Raw genomic sequence first — 22,724 nt, 5'->3', positions numbered from 1 at the left:
TCCGCCTCCCGGGTTCAAGCCATTCTCCTGCCTCAGCCTCCTGAGTAGCTGGGACTACAGGTGCCCACCACCACGCCCGGCTAATTTTTTGCATTTTTAGTAGAGACGGGGTTTCACTGTGTTAGCCAGGATGGTCTCGATCTCCTGACCTCGTGATCCGCCCGCCTCGGCCTCCCAAAGTGCTGGGATTACAGGTGTGGGCCACCGCGCCCGGCCAACAGTGCCTTGTGTGCTGTGTGGTTCCACCAGAGCTTATTCACCATTCCCCCACTTGCAAGTACTTAGATTCTTATTATCTTTACCATTACAAATGCTGTAAGATACAACGCTTGGTCAGAGCATATGTGTATTTTTAACTTTTTATAGTAATTCCCACATGACTTTAAAAAAGGGTATACTGCTTTTTCATGCCAGCCAGTATTATTTTAATTTTGCTAATCTAATGGATTAAAAAAATAATATTGCAGTATTTTTTTTTTTTTAAATTTTAGACAGGGTCTCACTCTGTCACCCAGGCCAGATTGCAGTGGCTCAATCACAGCTCACTGCAGCCTCAACTTCCTGAGCTCAAGTGATCCTCCCACCTCAGCTGCCCAAGTAGCTGGACTACAGGCATGCACCACCACACCCAGCTAATTTTTGTATTTATTTTTGTAGAGACGGGGTTTCACCATGTTGCTCAGGCTGGTCTCGAACTCCTGGGCTCAAGCAATTTGCCCACCTCGGCCTCCCAAAGTGCTAGGATTACAGGTGTGAGCCACCATACCTGGCTATTACCTTTCTTTTTAGAAGACATTTACCTATGTTAGTGGTTAAATATTCACAGCATGTGGCATAAGAATTAGTATTAAGAACCTTTGTGTGAGTGAGTGAGTGTACATTTGAGAAACAGAAAAGCAAATAAAAAAGCGGAAAAAAAGGAACCCTTGTAATCTGCTGGCTTACTGCTGAGTTTATAGAATATAGGACTCAGATTCTGAATAGTTTAAAGTAGTAATTCTTACATATAATTTCTATGGATAGTCAAATCTCTGCTAGCTCTCCCCAAAGATTAATAAAAACAGCATGAATGCAGTGGGTGTTCCCAAAATGGCTAACTAAATCTCAGAAGACCTGGGATACCAGTCAGGTGTACAGTGTGGAAGTAGAGAAGGGTAAGGTGGCACTGTCACCCCCAGCCAAGGGCTGCATTCAGGCATATGCCCAGATGGCAGGCCTTGGCAGGTCTACCTCAGTGCCTTCCAGAGAAAGACTGAGAAGGAAAGCTTAACGAAACGGGTCTAATGACAATATTCTTGAGCAAATACTCTATAGTGGTAACATTCCCGTGAATTGATTTGATGTATCTGCAAAGGCAAAAGGAAACGTGCAAAGGCAAAAGGAAACGTGCAAAGACATCGAAGGCCAAAAACATTCACAGAAAGTGCTGGCCCTCCAGGCATGGTGGCTCACACCTATAATCCCAGCACTTTGGGAGGTGATGACAGAACTGCTTGAGCTCAGGAGTTTGAGGCCAGCCTTAGCAACATAGCAAGGCTTCATCTCTACTAAAAATCAAAAAAATTAGCAGGGTGTGGTGGTTCGTGCCTATAGTCCCAGCTACTCAGGAGGCTGAGGTGGGAGGATCACTTGAGCCCGGGATCAAGGTGATGGAGCCTGCAGTGAGCCAAGATGGCGCCACTGCACTCCAGCCTGAGTGACAGCCAGACCCCATCTGAAAAAACATTAAAAAAAAACAGTCCTGGCCCTCTGACTAGTCTGTCTCCAACAGAATAATGAAGGGGGAAATCACTAATTCTAATCCATTACATAGCAGTAGCCAAATTCCATATTACAGGAGTAGAAACTGGATTGTGAATAAATAAAAATGGAGATGTTGTGGTAAATTAACACTAAATGGATGGTTATCAATCACAAAGGTACTTCTTTGAACACAGCTAAGGCCTTCTATAAGCAATACCATGGTAACCTTGCTTTATCTGATAGAAACTAATTTAAAAATCAATGTGAATTTACTGCACTGACGGGCAAACAAAGAAACCCAGTGTACTAGAGTCATTAAGCTGATGTGTATTTCATTTATTTAAATCCTCACTGCTCTAAATTATTTATATTTTGGTATTTAGCTATGAATCAAGTTTAATCTTGAGAATTCACAGTATCATGGCATACTCAAAAATAGACTATAATTTCATTTTTCTTTTGAGTGAAAGTTTAAGGTAAGTTATGTTGATCTAATTTATTGACACAAGCATATTTATTTTCCAAATAAAAGTAATTCAGTTCCAGTAGCACAATTTTTTTAAGTTCTAAGGTAGTTTTCTCAAAGAAAACCATTTCAGAGTGTTCATTAAAAGAGCATCTGCGAATTGTTTTTGCAGGGACTCCTGAACAGTCAGGAGCAGAAGTAGAATGTAAGCAGTCACAAACCTCCCATAAGAATTCAGTTCACCAGGACATAGCTCGTCTCTTATGAAGGGATGAGAAGCAGACCCCAAACCCAGTGTCACAGTCTCCCTGGAAACAGCAGCAGGCTTGGGGAATGCTTCCAAAAGGCTATGCCATTCAAGCTCTCAGGTTTTTGGTTAAAAATACAATTTAGGCCAACTGCAGTGGCTCATGCCTATAATCCCAACACTGGGAGGCTGAGGCAGGCAGATGGCTTTGAGCTCAGGAATTCGAGACCAGCCTGGGCAACATGGCAAAAACCCATCTCTACAAAAAAATACAAAAATTAGCCGGGTGTTGGTGGCTCGCACCTGTAGTCTCAGCTACATGGAGGCTGAGGCTGGAGAATTGCTTGAACCCAGGAAGCAGAGGCTGGGTGAGCTGAGATGGTGCCACTGCATTCCAACCTGGGTGACAGAGTGAGGCCCTGTCTCAAAAAAAATGTGTGTGTGTGTGTGTGTGTGTGTGTATGATTATATTCAGGGGCTTCCAATTTCAACAAAACGGCTTTCAGCTGATAAAGTTATGGGAGACCTGAACTTTTGGGGGCATGGGGGAGTGATATTAGCATGATTGATTGTATTTTAGAATATGAAAGACTAATGAAAACCTATAAGCTCTGAAGTCCACACTTTGAGGCATGAGTTAAAGGTTTTGATTTTAGCTGACTCATATCTAGGCCGATGATTCAGAGTTTAAGGAAAAGATAGGCTCATTCTTACCTGGCAGTTGTTTCTCTAGGACTTTCTGATCAAGTTGATGAGGGTATTTTATCTTCAGTGCTTTAAGAGAAACAAAGAAAAACACTAATTGATATCTACTATTACATGGATTTAAATTATCCACACACATCAACAGATGGCCAAATGATAGAGCTATTCAGTGCAAATTGGCAGGTCTAACCAATGTTTAAAATTCTATTAATCCTTCCATGGATTGCTAACAACAACAAAAAACAGCTGGACAACACTTTCCCTTTTCCCCACTTAGTACTTCTTTCCTGACGGCTTGGCTAGGTTTTCAAGTCATAAATTCACAAATCACAATTTGGTTCACAACTCCAATACCTCCCACATTTATAACACTATTAAATGAGTTTAAAACACAGGAGTTACAAAAATGTACAAGAATTTAGATATGTTGTAAAGAATTCATTTCTTTGACTGAGCACAGTGGCTCATGCCTCTAATCCTGGCGTTTTGGGAGGCCGGGGTGGGTGGATCTCCTGAGGTCAGGAGTTTGAGACCAGCCTGGCCAACATGGTGAAACCCCATCTCTACTAAAAATACAAAATTAACTGGGCGTGGTGGCGCATGCCTGTAATCCCAGCTACTCGGGACGATGAAGCACGAGAATCGCTTGAACCCGGGAGGTGGAGGTTGCAGTGAGCCGAGATCGTGCCACTGCACTCCAGTCTGGGCAACAAGAGCAAAACTCCGTCTCAATTAAAAAAAATTAGCCGGGCGTGGTTGTGCATGCCTGTAGTCCCAGCTACTCCAGAGGCTGAGGCAGGAGAATCGCTTAGAACCTGGGAGGCGGAGGTTGCAGTGAGCTGAGATCACGCCACTGCACTCCAGCCTGGGGGACAGAGGGAGACTTTGTCTCAAAAAACAAAAACAAACAAAAAGAATTCATTTAAAACTCAAGGCATTTACTTAGGTACTTAAGAGATACACACTTAAGAGAAACACACTAACTGTTTCAGCACCTAAGGACTCAAATACAAATAAACTATCTGAATCTGAGATTCTTACTTAGTAGCTGGTTTTTGAGCATAAGTGGTTGCTGTGTTTTGAGTTCCCAATCTTCAGGTGCACCATATTCTGTTTAAGAAAGTAAAAGAGATGAATGATAAACCAAAGGCCACTATAAGTAAAAAAACAAAACAAACAAAGGATAGGTAAGTGTCCAGAGAGCCTGCGCCTTTCCCAGGACACATGGAACTGCCTTTATTCCGCGTGATTTTTAGGAGTGATGGACAACGACCACTTCCAAGGGCAGAATCTTCTATCTACCCAGAGCTGCAGACTCTGTAGATAATCTAGCTCATTGTTAATGACCAGTGAAACTCAACAAAAGACAACAAATGAAAAACAACGTGTTTACACGTGTATTACATCATTGTTCCTTAGGTGTCCTGACTCAAACTAGCAAGAGAAGACTGCCTTCAAATACTTCAAATGTTTTCCCCGAGTGTCACCTTTGGTAACAGTTCTCTTTCTGCGCTGAAAGAAACCTGGTGCCACCTGAGACACAATCCACAGGACACTTCCCCAGGTTTCAACCAGACAGTGCAGAGCCAGGCTGGGCGCTCAGTACCACACTGCAAACCAGTTCCTCGGCCTGGACCACAGCCTCCATAGGAGAGGAGGAAGGCAGTACTTTTTTCCTGCTCTAGGCCAAACAGTGACGACATTTCTCTAAATCCCCCCATGTATCTGTGCTTTTGTCTTCTAGCATACTTAGCAGTGAAGTACTCAACAATACCTGCCCGGCTGCTTCAGAATCTTCCCTTGCCAACCCCCGAGTGATTTAGAATTCACCTAGCGTGGCCAGGAAATTGGGCTGGCTAATGGAGTCATTTGAAAGTGATTCCTCTAGGCTGCTTTTCTTCCTTAAAGATACTGTTCAAGCCTAAAGCATTTATGCAGTGAGCTTCTTGCATTAAGAAATATAAAAAAGGAAATAACATAAAAGCGAAATGTGGAATAATAATGTAGTCCAAACAAAATGGAATGTACATCGAGGACAAAGACTTATGAATTCTTAGCTTCAAAGCCTGAAGAACCAGGCTGGAGGATTTAAGGAACCACCGTACATGCCAAGTGCCAGCCTTGGTAGTGAGCCCTCGGGACGAGAGCTTACTGCAGGCTCATGCGAACTTTCCTATTCACTAGAATTACCTGGGGGGCTTTAAAAAATACGGACGCCAGCTGGGCGCGGTGGCTCTCGCCTGTAATCCTAGCACTTTGGGAGGCCGAGGCGGGCAGATCAAGAGGTCAGGAGATCGAGACCATCCTGGCTAACACGGTGAAACCTCGTCCCTACTAAAAATACAAAAAATTAGCCAGGCGTGGTGGCGGGTGCCTGTAGTCCCAGCTACTCGGGAGGCTGAGGCAAGAGAATGGCGTGAACCCGGGAGGCGGAGCTTGCAGTGAGCGGAGATCGCGCCACTGCACTCCAGCCTGGGCGACAGAGCGAGATTCCGTCTCACAAAAAAAAAAAAAAAAAAAAGAAGTGATTTCCCAGCCAGGCGCAGTGGCTCACGCCTGTAATCCCAACACTTTGGGAGGCTGAGGCAGGCAGATCACAAAGTCAGGAGTTCGAAGCCAGCCTGGCTAGTATAATGAAACCCCGTCTCTACTAAAAATACAAAAGAAATTAGCCAGGCATAGTGGCGCATGCCTGTAATCCCAGCTTCTCAGGAGGCTGAGGCAGGATAATTGCTTGAACCCAGGAGGCGGAGGTTGCAGTGAGCCGAGATTGCACCACTGCACTCCAGCCTGGGCAACAGAACGAAACTCCATCTCAAAAAATAAATATACAAAAATTAGCCAGGCATGGTGGTGCACACCTGTAGTCCCAGCTACTCTGGAAGCTGAGGCAGGAGAATCACTTGAACCCAGGAGGTGGAGGTTGCAATGAGCTGAGATTGTGCCACTGCACTCCAGCCTGGGTGACAGAGCAAGACTCTGTCTCAAAAAAAAAAAAAAAAAAAAAAAAAAGAAAAAGAAGTGCTTTCCCACCACACACGGTGGCTCACACCTATAATCTCAGCACTTTGAGAGGCTGAGGCGGGTAGATCACTTGAGGTCAGGAGTTCAAGACCAGCCTGGCCAATATGGTGAAACCCTGTCTCTACTAAAAATACAAAAATTAGCCAGGCGTGGTGGCGGGCGCCTCTAATCACAGCTACTCAGGAGACTAAGGCAAAAGAATAACTTGAACCCGGGAGGCAGAGGTTGCAGTGAGCCGAGATCACTCCAGCCTGGGCCTGCGCGACAGAGCAAGACTTTTTTTTTTTTTTGAGATGGAGTCTCGCTCTGTTGCCCAGGCTGGAGTACAGTGGCGTGATCTAGGCTCACTGCAAGCTCCGCCTCCCGGGTTCACGCCATTCTCCTGCCTCAGCCTCCTGAGTAGCTGGGACTACAGGCGACCGCCACCACGCCTGGCTCATTTTTTTTTTTTTTGTATTTTGAGTAGGGACGGGGTTTCACCGTGTTAGCCAGGATGGTCTCGATCTCCCGACCTCGTGATCTGCCCGCCTCGGCCTCCCAAAGTGCTGGGATTACAGGCACGAGCCACCGTGCCAGGCCGACTCCATCTCTTAAAAATAAAAGAATTGCTTTCCCTTCCCCAAACCTCTCCACTTCAAGAACATAAACAGTCTCCCAGGTTCCTCCTGCTGAAAGATACTGCTCTTGCCCTGCTGCCCTCACTCCAGGAAAGTGCCTATAGTCCATTTAGATGAATACAAAAAGCCCAGGAAAGGAAGAAGGGCAAAAGCAACACTGAGAACCTCTTTTGATACCCAAGAAAAAACTTTGTTGCAGCTGGAAATCCACCACCTGAAGGCCACCAGTGTATACGCACGTACTCAGGCAGAGGAGCTGGTATCTGGGATGGGCTATGAGGAATTCTTCGCTGAGTCTGTTTTTGTCCGGATCCTTATGTCCACCAGCCTGTTTCCACTCATTTCCAAAAGCTTTTCGGTAGTCAAGCTCAGCTCTCCGCCTCTCCTCGGGGAGAATCTATGTTGATGTGACATAAAAACAAGCCTATTAGAAAGCTTTTTTTCTAACAAGTCCTTTGCATTTTGCACCTTGTCCTTCCTCCATAGCACATGCAGAAAATATGAAATTGAGAGGGACAAGATACAGTTTTCACCCTTCTTTTTAACATTGACAGAACTCAGGGGTTTATTAGAAAAAAGAATTTCAGTTTTACACTCTTTTTTTTTTAATTTGAGATGGAGTCTCGCTCTGTCGCCCAGGCTAGAGTGCAGTGGCATGATCTCAGCTCACTGCAACCTCCACCTCCCAGATTCAAGTGATTCTTCTGCCTCAGCCTCTGGAGTAGCTGGGATTACAGGTGCACGCCACCATGCCTGGCTAATTTTTCTGTATTTTTAGTAGAGACGGGGTTTCACCGTGTTAGCCAGGATGATGTCGATCTCCTGACCTCATGATCTGCCAACCTCGGCCTCCCAAAGTGCTGGGATTACAGGTGTGAGCCACCGTGCCTGGCCTACACTTTTAATTCATGCGAGTACTTGCACATAGGCCAGTTTCAGGACTACACCAGGTACCCTGGGCCGCCTCCCCGAGGTCTGCCTGGAGGCGCCTGCTCTGGTGGAGCTGACTGACTCCCAGTGAATGCACAAAAGTGCCAGCAAGGACAAGGCATGGACTTCCCACTTTTATGGGGAAGAGTGGCTGAGAAGGAGAGGAGAAAGCAGCTCTGCGGTCTGTGTTCTTTCTGTCTACATACCCTGAAAACATGGAGAAGGTGCCTGGTATGCCTCAAACGATAGTGCACTGATCTAAGTGGAGTACTCTCTCCCGAGGAGCTGGAAAGGAACCACTATTATGAAACTGCACAAGGCTCATCTTTTACCATTCTGAGGAAAGCTACATCTCACCCCCTTTACAATATTCAAAAATAATTTTTTTACTTTTTTGTTTTGTTTTTTTTTAAATTAAGACAGGGTCTCACTCCATTGCCCAGGCTGGAGTGCAGTAGCATGTTCATGGCCCACTGCAGCCTTGGCCTCCCGGGCTCAGGTGATTCTCCCACTTCAGCCTCCTGAGTAGCTGGGACTACAAGCACTTACAGGCGCGCGCCACCACGCAGCTAATTTCTGTATTTTTTGTAGACATGGGGTTTCACCAGATTGCCCAGGATGGTCTCGAACTCCTGGACTCCAGCGATCAGCCTGCCCCAGCCTCCCGAAGTGCTGGGATTACAGGTGTGAGCCACGGCACCTGGCCTAAAATCATTTATTTTCTAGTCTAAAAAATAGCTAGTCATGACGCCAGTGCTCACCTCACATCTGTTCAGCGTCTCCAGCTGGCCAATGCTGGCAATAATGAGCAGACGCACCGTCTCTGCTTCTTTGTTCTCTTTGGTCAGGGGGTTTCTTAGGCAGGACAAAGCCCGTAGACTTGGTAACTTGTCTAGCTCATTGAAAAACGACCACTGAAACACAGCAAAAGGAAATAAATGAAAAGCAGTATGTTTCACGCTACTTTTGCAGAAGTTTGAACCAGCAACAGGAAAGCATGTCCCTAGTTCTAATCTGAGGCAGGGAATTTCATCATGCACTAAGCAACCCCCTCTAGAAAGACCACATACTTTTACTCTTTTTTTTTTTTTTTTTTTTTTTTTTTTTGAGACGGAGTTTCGCTTGTTTCCCAGGCTGGAGTGCAATGGCGCGATCTCAGCTCATTGCAACCTCTGCCTCCTGAGTTCAGGCGACTCCTGCCTCAGCCTCCCGAGTAGCTGGGATTACAGGCAAGCACCACCACGCCTGGTTAATTTTGTATTTTTTTTTTTAGTAGAGATGGGGTTTCACCATGTTGGTCAGGCTGGTCTCGAACTCCTGACCTCAGGTGATCCGCCCACCTCGGCCTCCCAAAGTGCTGGGATTACAGGCGTGAGCCACCGCGCCCAGCCACTTTTACTCTATTATGTGCCGTTTAAGTGTGAAGTCCACTTAAGTGTGAAGTGAACTAATTTCTTTCTTAATATTTTTGGCTTCTTATGAGGAGTTTCACGCTGAGGAGGCATTTCTCTTTCGATTTAATTTTTTTTTTACTTTTTTGGTAGAAGGAACCTCCAAACTCTGCCATGAGAGTGGAAAGAGGCAACAGTGTGCTGGGCATACTCCGAAGCAGCTCTTACTTGTGATATCTGATTGTCATTTACTACAAGGTACTTCAAGGACGGGAACATGGATGTTTTGCACCCTATAAAAAGAGGAATGAAGTTACACAGTAGAAGTGAAAGTAGCTGAAGTATAGTGTGGGGGGGCAGTGGGGAACTTTACTAATCTTATATACCAATTCCAGCATCCGGAAAATGTAGAGAAGAAATTCCAATGTCAGAGAGGATTAATTTTTCTAACCTGAAATTCAAAATGTAAAATTTGATTACACAGAACAATTTAAAATGCTATGGGGTATCAACCAGACTCGGTTTGTAAATTTTTTCCTACACCCTGGGTTTTTAATCCCATGTAAAATACTGAGAAATCATAAAGTCCAACTTAGGACGTGCAAAGTGAACTCTTTATCCTATGTTCTAATGACTCTATGGTCACCTAATGGTTCTTGAGTACCTACTGCTATGTCAGGTGCTAAATGCGTCTCAGAGGAAAGAGACACAGTCTCCTGCCCGGAGTTTAATGAATGACTCTTGGCATTATCACCAGGGTCAAATTATTCATTCTTCCAATTATCTGGTACAGACATAGTTCACATTATACAGGGTTCACAAGTAAATTTTCTAAATGAATTCAAATGAAAATTTCCCAAAGGCAATTACTCAATTTAGAAATTCCATCATTGTGATCACGTTTCTACTGAGAAAGCATACATAGCATAGGAAAACTGCTTCACTAAGAATTGACTGAACACTATTGTATCAGGCATTTAGGGGCAAATTACCTGGGCAGGTGGGCTATAAGATACAGCTGATTTTCATCAATTAATTGATTAGAGGAAAGGTCTAATAACTTGATTGTCTGGAGAACATCTGTTGGCCTGTATGGAAAATAAAATTTTTTCACCGTGAATTTATCTCTTAATTGTTTTCAAAGATACAGCCTTAAAACCCCTGCATTTGGTGCGATGGAGGGTTGGGGGTAAGAAGCAAGTGAATATGACTGTAAAGGGGCAACCTGAGGGGTCCCTGTGGTGATGCACACATTCCTGCCGGTATCAGTGTCACACCTAGCCTGTGATCCTATATCATAGTTTTGCAACTTGTTACCAATGGGGGAACCTGGGTCATGGGTACAAGTGATCTCTGTGTATCATTTCTTATAAAACTTCATGTGAATATATGATTATCTCAAAATAAAAAAATTTAATTTAAAAAACCTGCAGGCCAGGCACGGTGGCTCACGCCTATAATCCCAGCACTGGGAGGCCGAGGCAGGCGGATCACCTGAGGTCGAATTCAAGACCAGCTGGGCCAACATGGTGAAACCCCGTCTCTACTAAAAATACAAAAATTAGCCAGGCATGGTGGCACGTGCCTGTAGTCCCAGCTACACGGGAGGCTGAGGCAGGAGAATCACTTGAACCAGGGAGGTGGAGGTTGCAGTGAGCCGAGATGGCGCCATTGCACTCCAGCCTGGGTGACAAGAACGAAACTCTGTCTCAAAAAAAAAAAAAAAAAAAAACACCTGCATTTGCCTACATAATGAAACCCTTCTGTAAACGAAAATCTTTAAGATTCTGAATCCTTTAATTCAGAATTTGTTGTAAATTTTCCCACAGTTAGGTTAATTTTACATAGTAATTTAATATTATTAATTTAAAAAGGAGATGAGGCAGCAATATATTTCAGAGAACAAGGTTTTACATGGACTTTGGTACAATGATCTTAAACAGATGATGCTAATGAAAAATACATTATTTAATCCTTATGGCATATCCTACAGAACTTCCATTTAGAAATAGCAAGTTGGCCAGGCATAGTGGCTCACAAGGTCAGGAGTTCGAGACCAGCCTGGCCAAGACGGTGAAACCCCATCTCTACTAAAAATAAAGAAAATTAGCCGGGCGTGGTGGCAGGCACCTATAATCCCAGCTACTCGGGAGGCTGAGGCAGGAGAATCGCTTGAACTCAGGAGGCGGAGGTTACAGTGAGCCAAGATCGCCACTGCACTCCAGCCTGGGCGACAGAGTGAGACTCTGTCTCAAAAAAAAAAAAAAAAAAAGAAACAGCAAGTTAATACACTGATGCAAAACTAATATAACTCATGTCTTCACAAATATTTAATTCTGATGAGTTTCCTTTGATTAGAACCAATTAGTGAAACTCTAATTTGCAAAGGCAATGAATAATAAGCATTTTTCCTAATTCTTGTTTGCAAATCCTTCTAAAAATTAAGGTTAGATATAATTGATACCATTTATTTACTCAGAATGATGATTAAATGGGGATAGATGCATTCAGGTAAGCGCTAGTTACCTTTTGGAAATGAAAATATTGTCAGACTCAAGGTAGAGTTCCTCCAGGCGTGGGCAACCCGCAGCACACCGCAGCACCTGGAAGAGAAACTCGGTTCAGGCTCAGGTGGCCTCTGCTGGCTGTTTCTTCCCGGGTGTTCACAGGAACCACCACAAGGATTCAGCTCAGTTACTGTTTCAGCAAACAAGTGCTTCAAGGACAGTTCATAAGACTATGTTTCAGGCCTGGAACGGTGGTGGGGGGTGATAAATAGAATGTTAAGGGGGTGCATTTTAATGCTGTGGGGGCACATACTGTGGGCACTTTGAGGCCTTGGAGGTAGGTGTCAATGCATGGTTTAGGTAAAGCAGCTACGAGGTGGAACAGGAGATACTAACTGCACATATTATTATTTGATAGAATTTGCTTAACCAAAATAAGTAAATTGATGTTACACACTTTTCCCCAATTCTAAATGCCAATCTGGGTTTGTAAAGGATATGCTAATTTTTCACATCCTTTCATAAATTTCTCAACAATTATTTCTTTCACTATTTTTTTAATTATACATTTTTTAAAGTTTTCATTATATATTTATGACAAATATTCTACATCCATGATTCTCTCCAGTCAAAAGTTCTTTGAGGTCGGGCATGGTGGTTCATGCCTGTAATCCCAGCACTTTGGGAGGCCGAGGCAGGTGGATCACTTGAGGTCAGGAGTTGGAGACCAGCCTGGCCAACATGATGAAACCCCATTACTACTAAAAATACAAAAATGGCCAGTTATGTGGCACATGCCTGTAATCCCAGCACTTTGGGAGGCCGAGGCGGGCAGACTGCTTGAGGTCGGGAGTTTGAGACCAGCCTGGCCAACATGGTGAAAACCCATCTCTACGAAAAATACAAAAAATTAGCCGGGCGTGGTAGTGCACGTCTGTAATCCCAGCTACTTGGGAGGCTGAGGCAGGAGAATCGTTTTGGCCCAGGAGGCAGAGGTTGCAGTGAGCCAGTATCACACCACTGCACTCCAGCCTAGGCAACAGAGCAAGACTCCATCTCAAAAACCAAATAGTTGAGATGACGCCCTTGGCCATGGCCAATTAGAGAATGGAATCATCTGACTCACCCATCCTGCAAACAGTCCTGCAGATAGCACAGGTTTTAAACTGGCTGTTAAACCTGCCCGTGACCTCACTGGCCTTGGCCACGTTCATCCGCATGGATGTGTGGTCCTTGGCACTGATGATGCAGTTGCTGGTGGAGCATTTCTGCAGCACGCACAGATCCACGAACTTGCTGGCATCTTTCTGCATGTCGAGACCGTGCCTGCTGCCACCACACTGCGCATGAGCCTAATTTTTTTTTTTTACAAAAAAAAATTTTACAAAAAATTATTATATATTATATAATTAGGTATAATAATAATAATAATATATATATATATATATAGCATCTACAGGATCTTTCTATGTTGCCTAGGTGGGTCTTGAACTCCTGGCCTCAAGCGATTCTCCTGCCTGGGCCTCTGAAAGTGCTGGCTGGAATTATAGGCGAGAGCCACCATGACCAGCCTCACCAACTATTTCTAAATTTTCTCATTGGAACTTTACTGCCATCCCCACCACCTGAATTTCTGTGTGCCCTTCCTAGTTTATTTGGAGGGTGAGATGGGTCTTGCTCTGTCGCCCAGGCTGGAGTGCAAAGGTGCAATCCTAGCTCACTGCAGCCTCAAACTCCTGGGCTCAAGTGATCCTCCCACCTCAGCCTCCCAAAGCGCTGGGATTGCAGGTGTGAGCCCCAGTGCCAGTGCCTGGCCCCTTCTTGTCTTCCAGCTACATCTACACCTTGAGAGGGAGTAAGCACCTCACAGAGGAGGGGCCCTAGGAAAGAGGCTCCATGGCCGTGGGCATATTAAGGGCACAAGGGGCCCACCTGTCTGAGTGGCCTCTGTGGCACTTCCTGGGTAAACATGGCTGGGAATGTATTTCTACACCCTTGGTTTGAAAGTGGAATGCCCGAGCTGGGCGCGGTGGCTCACGCCTGTAATCCCAGCATTTTGGGAGGCTGAGGCGGGCAGATCATTTGACGTCAGGAGTTCAAGACCATCCTGGCCAACATGGTGAAACCCCGTCCCTACTAAAAATACAAAAATAAGCTGGGCATGGTGGCGAGCGCCTGTAATCCCAGCTACTTGGGAGGCTGAGGCTGGAGAATTGCTTGAACCCAGGAGACGGAGGTTGCAGTGAGCCGAGATCACGCCACTGCACTCCAGCTTGGGCAACAGAGCGAGACTCTGTCTCAAGAAAAATAAATAAATAAAAAATGAAAGTGGGCTGGGCACAGTGGCTCACGCCTGTAATCCCAGGACTTTGGGAGGCTGAGGCGGGTGGATCACCTGAGGTCAGGAGTTCGAGACCAGCCTGACCAACATGGAGAAACTCTGTCTCTACTAAAAATACAAAATTAGCTGGGCACGGTGGCACATGCCTGTAATCCCAGCTACCTGAGAGGCTGAGGCGGGAGAATCACTTGAACCTGGGAGGCGAAAGTTGCAGTGAGCCAAGATTGCGCCACTGTACTCCAGCTTGGGCAACAGAGCGAGACTGTCTCAAGAAAAATAAATACAAATGAAAGTGAGCTGGGCACGGTGGCTCACACCTGTAATCCCAGCACTTTGGGAGGCCGAGGCGGGCAAATCACCTGAGGTCAGGAGTTCGAGACCAGCCTGACCAACATGGAGAAACCGTGTCTCTACGTCTCTACTAAAAATGCAAAATTAGCTGGGCGTGGTGGTACATGCCTGTAATCCCAGCTACTTGGGAGGCTGAGGCGGGAGAATGGCTTGAACCTGGGAGACGGAGGTTGCAGTGAGCCGAGACTGCACCATTGCACTCCAGCCTGGGCAACAAGAGTAAAACTCCGTCTCAAAAAAAAAAAGAAAGTGGAACGCTCTGGGTGTATGAAGTCAGTACACCTTGGACAGGAAATAGTACTGCCAGATATAAGTCCCAAATGCTGCTGTGCCAAGGACCCACAAGTCTACTTTTGAGCCCGGCTGTATAAAATGAACAGTGGATTCCAAGAGCCGAACTTCTAACAAGAAAATGATGTGAGAACCTTTCTGCTGCTTGGCTTCTGTTCTAAAAAAAACTTACAGGAAAACTCAGGAAGCTAGTCACTAGCCAACACTACGGCTTTTCGAAGCTCAGCACATACTTGTTCATACCACAACGGGGCACCACTGTTTATAAAGGCACCAGAACAAGTCAAAATGAGCTGAAATAGGACATGGATTTCTAGATGCAAAACTCAACTATGATGCTCTTTTAACTCGTTTTTATAAGGCACTTTAAAGAATCCTGTTATCTATTAATAGATATTGGGATGATTTAAATGAAGCCACAGCTGCACTATTAAACTGTACTAACAATTCCCTATTAAACCAAACATTTTTAATTGCTTATTAATGTGTAATAAACCAAAGAAATATGATTACCTCAGCCCACTTTATTCCTGTTTGATTGAGGACTAAAACCTTCAGTGCAGAAAGCGTTCCAGTTAATACTGAACCGGAGGGAAATTTTAGTTTATTTTCACTGTGTAGAAAAAAAAGATACAATATACTTATTTCTATACAGTAAACCCAACTGAAATAGTTATTGAAAGCAACAATTTGGGTTTTAATCTAAGGGGTTTGATTTGTTTCAATCTTAAAATGGAATTATATTTTAAAAATCACTTTTTTAATGATTCAAGTGAATCAAGACTACCTAATTTTTAACATTTACAACATACCACTTTTTGGTATCAGCTGTGTAAAGATGCTTTCACAGGATTAGGGCAGCTGTATGCGGCTGCAGGCTTCCTAAACCCAAAACTCAGGCGTTTGCAAGGTGAGCTTCCAGCTTCACAAGATATGGCTCTGGATATTGCAAAACAAAGTCCCGTTCTCCAGTCTTACTGATACACTGAATCGTGGGCTAGAATTTTGCTTCTCTAAACATAGAGTCTGCCCTTTGGCTATGAAGATGGATGAAATTATTGCCCCTTAAATTCTTTCTCAAAACCCTAATCTCAGAAAGTATTCAATCCTGACAGTCACTTTGAAAGATACTATTAAAAAACACAAGCCCGTATTTCCAGAAGATGAGACACCATGGGTTGAATTATCCCCGTTTGCTCTATTTGGGAGCACAACTCATTCAGGCCTGTCTACCTGCTTTACTGTACACTCACCTGTCTATGCAAAAATGGTTCAAGAATGAAAGGGGAAACCTGTGCTAGGCACAGTAGCTCATGCCTGTAATCCCAGAACTTTGGGAGGCCAAGGCAGATGGATCACCTGAGGTCAGGAGTTCAAGACTAGCCTGGCCAACATGATGAAACCCCGTCTCTACTAAAAATAAAAAATTAGCCGGGCGTGGTGGCAGGCACCTCTAGTCCCAGCTACTTGGGAGGCTGACGCAGGAGAATCGCTTGACTCTGGGAGGCGAAGGTTGCAGTGAGCCAAGATCACACCACTGCACTCCAGCCTGGGCAACAGAGTGAGACTCTGCCTCAAAAAAAAAAAAAAAAGGAGGAAGCCTGGCTAAGCCCTTGGAAAGTTAGGTTCTGAGATTAAAACAAATCAAATATTCAGGAAGGTCTAGAAAAGTGTGACATTAGTAAAATAGGTAGATTAATGAAAAATCCTTATAAAAACAGAATTAAACAGTATCCCAATGAAATTACTCATTTCTACAGCAATTAAACGCTAGAAGTTTTCAAATAAACAAGCACTTTTAATAATATCACCTCTCTTCTCCTACTCCCCAATTAAATAGCACCTCCCCCAACCTTCCATCTTTACGGTCAGGCTAAAAAGAAATAAGATCTTGCAGTTCAATGTCAATCTAACTCATCCCCATTTGATAAAAGTTAAAACACATTCCTTATTCATGAATCACCTCATGTGACCTTTTACAAGGCTATAATAATCAATGTGCTCCTTAAAGATTAAAGTGTCCTTAAAGAGGCAGGACATGGTGGCTCACGCCTGTAATTCCAGCACTTTGGGAGGCCGAGGTGGGTGGAAAACCTGAGGTCAGGAATTCAAGACCAGCCTGGCCAACACGGCGAAACCCTGCCTCTACTAAAAATACAAAAAGTAGCCGGCAGTGGTGTTGGGCACCTATAGTCCCAGCTACTCAGGAGGCTGAGGCAGGAGAATCCCTTGAACCTGGGAAGGGGAGGCTACAGTGAGCCGAGATCACGCCATTGCACTCCAGCCTGGGCGACAAGAGTGAGACTCCATCTCAAAAATATATATATATATACACAAATAAATAAATAAGGCTTGGCACAGTGGCTCACACCTGTAATCCCAGCACTTTGGGAGGCTGAGGCGGGCGGATCACGAGGTCAAGAGATTGAGACTATCCTTGCCAACATAGTGAAACCCCGTCTCTACTAAAAATACAAAAATTAGTTGGGCGTGGTGGCTCGTGCCTGTAGTCCCAGCTACTCAGGAGGCTGAGGCAGCAGAATCGCTCAAACCCGGGAGGCAGAGGTTGCAGTGAGCCAAGATCACGCCACTGCACCCCAGACAGGGCTAGACTCTGTCTCAAATAAATAAATAAATAAATAAATAAATAAATAAAGTGTCCTTAAAGATTAAATGTGTCCTTAAAGTTAAATTTAGATAAATTCAAGTAAACCAAAATCTGGCTGTATAAAAATGTCTACTAGTGAAGCAGCTACATTGTCTGGGGTATATACCTGGTGTTCCTCTTCTCCTACCAGGAAAATTTAGGACACAGATACTCGGCTCACTGCAAGCTCCGCCTCCCAGGTTCATGCCATTCTTCTGCCTCAGCCTCCCGAGTAGCTGGGACTACAGGTGCCCACCACCACGCCCGGCTAATTTTTTGTATTTTTAGTAGAGACGGGGTTTCACCTTGTTATTAGCTATGATGGTCTCAATCTCTGACCTCGTGATCCGCCCGCCCCAGCCTCCCAAAGTGCTGGGATTACAGGCGTGAGCCACTGCGCCTGGCCCTTGTTTGTTTTTTTGATGGAGTCTTGCTCTATCGCCCAGGCTGGAGTGCAATGGCGCGATCTCAGCTCACTGCAACCTCTGCCTCCCGGGTTCAAGCAATTATCTTGTCTCAGCCTCCTGAGTAGCTGGGACTACAGTAGAATGCCACCACGCCCAGCTAATTTTGTATTTTTAGTAGAGACAGGGTTTCTCCATGTTGGTCAGGCTGGTCTCGAACTCCCGACCTCAGGTGATCCACCTGCCTCGGCTTCCCAAAGTGCTGGGATTACAGGAGTGAGCCACTGCACCCGGCCCAGATGCACAGATTTTAGTTTGACTTGAGGAGGCAGTGTCTGATTTACTTAATGCTCACAGATTGGTTCAATCAGGCATGACATTTACATAGCCGGGAAAGGCTGGCCACCCCACCCTAATCTTACTATGTAAATGAAATTTCCCTTTGGCTGGCGCCATCTTGTCTGCTCCTTACTGTACACGTGGCTGGAAAAGAGAAGGGAAGATGGAGCTGCCATCTTGAACCTGATTGGCTCAACTGTCCGCATCTATGTCTGCAGCTCGATTTTACAGGCTGCTTGTGTTAGAAAGGAAAATAATTTGGGGCTGCTTTTCATTAAAAGGAAAACCTTACTGAGGACTTCCATACCCTCACTATCAGCCTGAGTCATTTCTTCTTAACTCCCGTATCATCGGGTGGCAGCCGTAATCCTTCCGGCTCCCTACCTCTTTCCACAGAGATGCTGTGAGGAAGCAAGGAGAGATGAGTTTTATTGTTAATGAAAATTCAGCAGCCAAGAGTTCATACCTGACATTAAGGACTTCCAGGTGTCTGAGCTGATCAGCAATGTGCATCACTTCATCCCATGATGACAACAGGTTTTTTGACAAATCTACCTTTCTAATATCTAAAAGCACATGTTAAGAAACAGTAATTTCAAAAGATTCACAAAAGACATAAAAGTAGTTACTCTTAATTCCAGAGCATGAGCGCTTTAACTTTTCATTTTATACCCTATAGTCAGCTTGACATTTTTTCAGGAGTACATAATATTTTTAAGTTATCCAAAACTTCACTGAGAAACTAAAAAGTTCATTGTGAGGCCGGGCGTGGTGGCTCACGCCTGTAATCCCAGCACTTTGGGATGCCAAGGTCGGGGGAATCACTTGAGGTCAGGAGTTCAAGACCAGCCTGGCCCACATGGCAAAACCCCATTCTACTAAAAAATACAGAAATTAACCAGGTGTGGTGGCATGCGCTCGTAATTCCAGCTACTCAGGAGGTTAAGGCAAGAGAATCTCTAGAGCCTGGGAGGCAGAGGTTGCAGTGAGTGGAGACTGCACCACTGCACTCCAGCCTGGGTGACAGAGTGAGACTCTCAAAAAACTAAAAATAAATTAAAAGTTCATTGTTTCAAATGAAACTTGAGACATACATCTACAATCAAATGAAAAAGAACCAAATGTCATAACGCTAAGCCATCCTAGCACTATCCAACAAAAGGAGTGGGGAAAAGCAGTGAGGGTAACTTTGATTTCCAAAGCACCTAAGGTATACACACAAGCCTCACCCCAGCACATGACCTCCTATGGGGCACCATTACCATAGGAATCTCCAGATAAATAGCGTCTACAGGGGAGAGAAGAGGGGTCAACTTGGGACACATGTTCAAAAGTGCATGACTTAGGAATTGAGAGGGTGTCCAGTAGCCTGGAGGCAGTTGTACAGTATCACTCCAACTGCCCCTGATACAGGGATTCAGAGAGGATAACACAGGGGGGCTGGAAAAGCAAAGCCTACAGGCAACACAAGTGGAGGTGAGGGGCTAGGTGCAGGCGCAGCACCATCAAGACGGGGCACAGCTTAGCCAGGTCCCTGCAGAGAAAGAGGAGCTTGCAGCAGGACCAGGCCAGCTAGTGGAGGAGCTACACTCTCATCTAATACGTGTATGTGTGGAAATTAGTCAATGCATTCGTCTATTCTGCAAGTAATTATTTAAGGCCAGGAGCATCACAGTGAGCAAAGCAGTGTCATTGGGGAGAGACGATTGCGACACAGGGGCATCTACAGTATGTCACAGGCAGGCCTGTGTGCTCAGGGACAGAGCAGGGCACGCAGGAAAGGTGTGTGGCTGTTCTATATGCAGTGCTCAGGGAAGACCACGTCCTCTAACGAGGGCATCTGAGCAGAGAGCTGAGGGAAATGGGGGAACGCCATCTGGGAGAGGAGCACACGGCGGCGGAGTGACAAGAGCAAAGGCCCCGGGGTGGGAATGAGCTCAGCCTATGACCGGGACCGCCAGCGCCTGTGTGACTGGAGCAGAGGGGCTTGGGGGTACTAGAAACAAGGTCACAAGGGACAAGGGGCCAGGCCACATCACAAAGGGCCTTGCAGGCCACTTCAAAGTCTTTGCTAGTCTTTGCTTGAAACGGGAGATATTGGAGGCTTTGGAACAGTGACAGGTGACCTGGGTCTTTTAAAAATCACTCTGCTTTGACTTTGATCTATATTATGTCAAAAAAAAAAAAAAAAACAGTAAAAGTCACTGTGCTACTGGGTTGAGCACGATTGCAGGGAAACAAAGGAGGGCCGGGAGTCTCCAGGAGGCCGGAGCAGACCAGCAGCATGAGAGGGCAGAACACGTCAGAGGGGGCGTCTGACTCTGGAAGTGGGGCTCACAGGATTTGCTAATGGATTTAGGTGTGGGGCATGGGAGAAAGGGAGTGTCAAGGACAACTCCAAGATCTGTGGCCTGTGCAACTGGAACTGTCATTTATTAAGAGGGAAAAGGCTACAGGATGAGCAGGCGTGAGGGGTCTTAGTTTTGGACATGCTAAATCTATGATGGCTATGAGACATCCAGACAGAGGTATCAAAGCAGCAGCTGGAGAGACGGATGTGGAAGAGGGCAGGCTGTGGAGGAGTGCCAGCCACACCCCAGAAGGTCTCTCAAGAAGCCCAGGGCTCCCAAGTCTGAGCCTCGGGGTACACCCAACACCCTGCAACCAGAGAAAGGTCCCACAGAAGCGACTGAGGAGGAGTGGCCAGTGACAGAAGAAGAGCTCTAAGATCCAGGCCAGGCGCAGCGGCTCACGCCTGTAATCCCAGCACTTTGAGAGGCCAAAGTGGGCGGATCACCTGAGGTCAGGAGTTCGAGACCAGCCTGGCCAACATGGTGAAATCCTGTCTCTACTAAAGTTACAAAAATCAGGCCGGGAACTATGGCTCATGCCTGTAATCCCAGCACTTTGGGTGGCCAAGGCGGGCGGATCACCTGAGGTCAGGAGTTCGAGACCAGCCTGACCAACACGGAGAAACCCCATCTCTACAAAAAATACAAAATTAGCCGGGCATGGTGGCGCATGTTTGTAATCCCAGCTACTCGGGAGGCTGAGGCAGGAGAATCGCTTGAATCTGGGAGGCGAAGGTAGCAGTGAGCCAAGATCGTGCCATGGCACTCCAGCCTGGGCAACAAGAACGAAACTCCATCTCAAAAAACGAAAAAAACAAAAACAAAAAAATCAGCCAAGCGTGGTGGCACGCACCTGTGGTCCCAGCTACTCAGGGGGCTGAGGCAGGAGAATTGCTTGAACCTGAGTGCCAGAAGGTTACGGTGAGCCGAGATCACGCCACTGCACTCCAGCCTGGGTGAAAGAGCGAGACTCCATCTCCAAAAAAAAAAAGAGTAATAACGAGCATCAGCGACAGCCACCACCCGCACTGCTGCTGCCACTGCTAACCAGACCCAGGCGCTATGCTGATTGCTGGGTTGTTTTCCTTTTTCACAGCAGAACAAACAGTGGCACAGCAGTCACAGGGCTGTGTCATTGTGTGCAAATGAACAAGTGGGAAGTTACACCCAAGTCAGCCTCGATCCAAAATCCATTTCATTGCACCCCATAATGCAACAAGGAGTCATCAAACATATATAAAACGTGGAGAAAGTTTCTTTACAAAAACAGCAGCATCACTCCAAAGCATTGGTTAGAAAGGAAATAATTTTAGGCAGGAACCAATCAGGAAGCTCTGCAAGAAGGTCAGGAACAAGAGAAGGACGGCAGAGAAGATGCGAAGAAAGGGATGACTCCAAACCCGGTCACCAGCTACCCATGCCCGAATCCTGCCAGCTGCCTGGACTATTACAGCCCAAGAGCTAACAATAGGGTCTACCCTCGTAAACAGTTGCATTTCAACCAGTAATATGAGTACCTGCAGAATAGCCTCGATTTTGCCGTGGCCGTCGCATCAAATGGAAGGGAAAAGAGTCGGTGCAGGCTACCGAAAATTCCAGACCCGGCAAACACCCTCCAGGTCCCCTCGGGCTCCTCCTCCGCCCTTGGGGACACACCTGCATGATGGCTTCTGTGAACTGTTCCTCCACTCCTCCTCCTCAGCCTCCCCTCGGCTGCCCTGGCTTCCTGACACTGCCTGACGCAGGCTCGTGCGAGGGGTGCTTTCCCGGCCCCTGGGTGACACTTTGGCCACCCTGTGTTTCCATTAACCCCGCTAAATCGGCTGTTAGGCTGCTGAGGAAGGGTTTAAGTCCAATCACGCTTCCCTCACTGCTGCTTCCCATTATGTAGCCTAGAGTTATCATTGTTTCTAAGGTCTGTACAGAGCACACAGACCACCTACATCCTGAAATCAACCACGGACAACAGCTGTCAATATGTGGTCGCCCCTCCCACACACACCATTCAAGGAGCCCCCGTGAAAGCACAGGCCAAGCACCTGGGCACAGATTCTCCTCCGCAGGTCATGAGGGAGGAGGAGGCTCATCCCCTGCCCTGGAAGTGCCCTCAGATTTGACATACCTGGGTCTGCAGCTCTCCCACTGCCTTGACTTCTGGTCGAGTAAATAACCTCAAAGACAGACCAACCCAAAAAAGGATGACTGGATTAAGCACCTAAAGCAATACTTCAACTTCCGGTGAGAATTCAACCGGGAGCTGCAAGACATTTATCACTGTATCTGCAAATACCAATCATGACTTGATTATCTTCATGAAACTTCATTTCTTCGTGTCCTGGGGGACATTTTTCTCCAGAAAACTGCAGTATA

General features: G+C 45.9%; 1 protein-coding gene across 4 annotated transcripts in view; it reads right to left on the bottom strand.

Moving 5' to 3' along the window:
- The window catches only part of TBCE (tubulin folding cofactor E), a 75,681-nt gene that overhangs the window by 3,195 nt on the left and 49,762 nt on the right, over positions 1-22,724 (bottom strand). For 3 of the 4 annotated variants that reach the window (XM_063613443.1, XM_063613444.1, XM_063613445.1), the window contains 10 exons: positions 18,470-18,569; positions 15,127-15,226; positions 11,650-11,726; positions 10,116-10,211; positions 9,510-9,574; positions 9,352-9,416; positions 8,494-8,646; positions 7,046-7,199; positions 4,203-4,271; positions 3,171-3,230 (listed from right to left, as the gene is read on the bottom strand). In XM_063613443.1, the coding sequence (XP_063469513.1) occupies positions 3,171-3,230; positions 4,203-4,271; positions 7,046-7,199; positions 8,494-8,646; positions 9,352-9,416; positions 9,510-9,574; positions 10,116-10,211; positions 11,650-11,726; positions 15,127-15,226; positions 18,470-18,569 (939 nt within the window). Of the gene's footprint in view, positions 1-3,170; positions 3,231-4,202; positions 4,272-7,045; positions 7,200-8,493; positions 8,647-9,351; positions 9,417-9,509; positions 9,575-10,115; positions 10,212-11,649; positions 11,727-12,829; positions 12,983-15,126; positions 15,227-18,469; positions 18,570-22,724 lie in introns of all 4 variants that reach the window. The other variant, XM_055233943.2, reaches the window with a different exon arrangement.

Source organism: Symphalangus syndactylus, chromosome 19 (genome assembly GCF_028878055.3).
Source record: "Symphalangus syndactylus isolate Jambi chromosome 19, NHGRI_mSymSyn1-v2.1_pri, whole genome shotgun sequence".
Taxonomy (NCBI): Eukaryota; Metazoa; Chordata; class Mammalia; order Primates; family Hylobatidae; genus Symphalangus; species Symphalangus syndactylus.
Note: the sequence above shows the minus strand (reverse complement) of the source record. Positions and strands in the feature narration are given on the sequence as shown.